The 4,062-nt window shown below is 35.6% G+C and overlaps 1 protein-coding gene across 1 annotated transcript; it reads left to right on the forward strand.

Moving 5' to 3' along the window:
- Positions 1 to 2,849: 2,849 nt before the first annotated feature.
- On the forward strand, positions 2,850 to 3,824 carry LOC103741013 (olfactory receptor 4F3/4F16/4F29). The gene has a single exon (XM_008841704.1). The coding sequence runs from the start codon at positions 2,863 to 2,865 to the stop codon at positions 3,799 to 3,801; it is 939 nt and encodes a 312-aa protein (XP_008839926.1). The 5' UTR covers positions 2,850 to 2,862; the 3' UTR covers positions 3,802 to 3,824.
- Positions 3,825 to 4,062: the final 238 nt, after the last annotated feature.

Consider the following 4,062-nt stretch of genomic DNA (forward strand, 5'->3'; position numbering starts at 1 on the left):
GTGTCAAAGTCAACAGGCCTGAATTCATGCGGTAAAGGTGAGATGTTGGACTTATTTTAACTAATCTATGTCCTCAAATTATGCAATAATATGTGAATATTGTTCAACTCTCTCTTTTCACCTTTTTCCTTTGTTTTCTATTATAATTGCAGAGCTTTCCTAATTCCCATATTTTTACCTTTATTGTATTTCTTTTTATCATTCCTCTACTTTTTCTATTTCAGCATAATAAAATAAGTTGAACACTAAATGTAATTTTGAAAATTTAATGCTGTCTCACACCCAGAAACAAAATATTCTAAAGCCTCCTTACTGAGAGACTAACACTCATTACTTCGGTAAGTTTTTCTGTGAGAAACTGACTCATGAGTATTGAACATATGGCAAAGTATGATAGAGCAGAACCAAAATTAGTAAGGATCATTTTTAAATAAATGTTTTTCTTACAGTGTAAATCTATTAATTAAAATAGTGATAAAATTACAGGTTTAGTTTCTATATATCTGAGTGTATAACACTAGTTACAGACATAAAAATAATCATTAACAACTGTAAGTCCTTTCATACATAATTTAAGGTATTTTTATATATGGTTACCTCTTTTTACCCCATTCATGTCTCACTAAAGCTGGAAATGCCAGAGAAATGTCTCTGTCCCTGGTGCAGCCTTCTCTACCTGATCCTGATAATCTTATCTTCTACACTTGAATGCTCACAGCACTGTTTTTATTTCAAAACACAAACTAAATACCCTTGTATTCATTTGCCATTTATTGATATCATATGAGATTGTATTTTTTGTAAGTACCATTTGTGTTTTCAACCATTTTCTTGTTTCTTTGATTTGTAGAAATTAGAGAAAGAATAAATCGGAGTGAAGGTAAATTTTCAGTAAACATATAAGAAGACACTGTTGAGACCAATCAATTGAAAAATCCCAACAGATAGGCTTCTGAGAAACATAACCTTAAGATTTGATTAAACAGTTGGCGAGAGTAGCTATGCAACCAGCAAAAAAAAATGAGTGTCTGTCATGATAGCAATGAGTATTCACTTTCCAAAATATAATTTAATAGTGTCCAAGTTCAATAACTTTTACCATGTATGCATTTTATGCAGTGTTTATTAGGTCACTATATAGTTTCATAGTAATGGTGGATACTTTGTGTGTAAATCTGTTAGTTTTGGTATTAACCAAGAAAAACAAATTTTCTGAGTTTAAATGTACTTAATGATTTTTACTTTATTATTTTCTCATTTTCCTTGATTATTAAGAGGTGGAAGATTTATTCTTTCAAGAGGCAGAACATTTATTCTATCTGAAGAGAAGCTAGAGTATTATTACTTGGTTATTGTTATTATATTAAAGTAATAATAAGAGTCTAGATTCTGATCCCAATTCTGCTAACTGCATAAATTTTGGAGGCTCAGTTTGCTTTTCTGGATCTCATATTTTATATTTGAAAAATGATGAATCTGTGGAAATGGCCTTAATATAATCTGTGTAAATTTCTATCTCATCACACTAGAGATGTGTTTTCTCTCACCTTAGGGATTTTCCCACAGTGGCTTAGTTTTCCTCTCCTAGCTCCTGATCCCATTTTATGGTGATGGTGACTCCATTTTCCCTTTGATTGTTGTTACTTTCCTGTCATGCCATAGGGTTTTTGGAACCTCAATACATTCTAAAACAATTTACATTTACTAAGTGCTTGCAGGAATTGTTTTCTACTACAGAAAAATGATTTTTAGTAAGTATCCATCTGGACACAGATGTCATTTTTATTTGGTATTCATCTAATTTTTAAATTGTGAGTTAAAAACATAAGACCCCAAATTTCCTTAGAGATAAAATACCTGTATCTCAATAAATTTTAAATGAAGCAAGCAAGAGACTATTACTATCAGAACAATGTACTATTCAGGAAATTTTGCATGTGTTACAGTGGGGGTTGCCAATGCGAATAAAAGTTCCCACCAAGTAGATTCTGTCATTGATGAATCAACACTTAATATCAGAGCTATTCTAAGTGCTTGTACTCAGTATCTTCATGACTACAAACAGAAGCTGCAGAGACACTGTACAACCATACATTTTAGCAGATACTCTGGTGAAATCCAATCAGTATTCATTTGTTAAGCCTGGAGAAATTCTTGAAGGACAGGGCCTATAGACTCCCTATGAAATCATTACTAGATGTGAAACCGTTAAGGGCTTTATAATTTTGAAAAGTTGCTTAGTATTGAGAGACACTAGACAGTGGTGAACATAAGACAAGATGATGTACAATAGTAGGTTTTTAAAGTGAAGAATCTGCTAATAACCCCTGTACTGCAGTGACGGAGGACTCACAAATTTCTCGCACCTCAGTTTTTCCTCAGCCTCAATCTATAACTATCTCAGTTCAATTTTGATTCATGTTTCAGACACCTCTGGTGCCAGCTCGTGATCTGTTATCCTGTCCTCTCCATAAGTCTGCTTTTTCTGTAAGAGAATTATGAATGCCAACTGTAGAAGGATGGGTATGTGTAAATGCAGTGTGGAATGTTCAAGAAATGAAGATTAAATATCACAGGTGGATGTCATGGTCAGTAATGATTTGTTCACTGTTCCCTTATTTGTTAATTTGAGAACACCACATTGGGATAGAGAGCATTAGTGATACACTTAAATCACAGTGCAGCCGTTGCGCTGTGATGATTTAAAATTTTGAGTATTTGAGGAACTGGAAAACTGTACTCTATTCGTAATAATAATGCAACACCAATTATTTTAGTAAATAACATCATGTCCATAATGACCATTTCCTCCTCATTTTCTTAGTTATCGTAAGTTTATCTACAGCCCTGTTGGCTGGATCCATGGATAGAGGAAATCACTCAGTGGTGTCTGAACTTGTGTTTCTGGGACTAACCCACTCATGGGAGATCCAACTCCTCCTCCTGGTGTTCTCCTCTGTGCTCTATATGGCAAGCATGACTGGAAACATCCTCATTGTGTTTTCTGTGACCTCTGACCCTCACTTACACTCCCCCATGTACTTCCTACTGGCAGGTCTCTCCTTCATTGACTTGGGAGCCTGCTCTGTCACTTCCCCTAAGATGGTTTATGACCTGTTCAGAAAGCACAAAGTCATCTCCTTTGGAGGCTGCGTCACTCAGATCTTCTTCATTCACGTTATTGGTGGTGTGGAGATGGTGCTGCTCATGGCCATGGCCTTTGACAGATATGTGGCCATATGTAAGCCTCTGCACTACCTGACAATAATGAGTCCACGAGTGTGTGTTCTGTTTCTGGCTGCTGCCTGGGGCCTGGGCATTATTCACTCACTGTTCCAGTTGGCATTTCTTATTAACTTGCCCTTCTGTGGCCCCAATGTATTGGACAGCTTTTACTGTGACCTTCCTCAGCTTCTTAGATTGGCCTGCACAGATACCTACAAACTGCAGTTCATGGTCACTGTCAATAGTGGGTTCATCTGTGTTGGATCTTTCTTTGTGCTTCTCATCTCCTACATCTTCATCCTGTTCACTGTCTGGAAACACTCCTCAGGTGGCTCATCCAAGGCCCTCTCTACTCTCTCAGCTCACATCACTGTGGTTATTTTATTCTTTGGTCCAACGCTGTTTGTCTATACATGGCCACACTCCAATTCACAAATAGACAAATTCCTTGCTATTTTTGATGCAGTTCTGACTCCGTTTCTGAATCCAGTCATTTACACATTCAGGAATAAAGAGATGAAAGCAGCAATAAAAAGAGTATGCAAACAGATAGTAATTTATCGAAGGATTTCATAACTGATAGGATCAAGCCTTGTTATTTACCACTGTGCAACTTTATGTACCTTCCTTTGACATTTTACTTTCTGGTACTGTGAGGCATCACATATTGATTACAATGCTATTAAACCTGTTATCGTACCTGAATAATATGTATGTTTCTTGTGAAGAATAAGTGATACATTTAGTACATCTGCTTGTCCTTTTAAATTCTTCCAGAAATATTTTATAATTTTTGGTAAACAGAGTTGTATATTTAAAATTTTATCTTTAAGTTCT

Source organism: Nannospalax galili, unplaced genomic scaffold, assembly GCF_000622305.1.
Source record: "Nannospalax galili isolate Female #2095 unplaced genomic scaffold, S.galili_v1.0 scaffold481, whole genome shotgun sequence".
In the NCBI taxonomy this organism is placed as follows: domain Eukaryota; kingdom Metazoa; phylum Chordata; class Mammalia; order Rodentia; family Spalacidae; genus Nannospalax; species Nannospalax galili.

Excerpts from the sequence above, each read along its gene's own strand:
- LOC103741013 (XM_008841704.1), top strand. The coding sequence starts at position 2,863 with ATGGATAGAGGAAATCACTCAGTGGTGTCTGAACTTGTGTTTCTGGGA.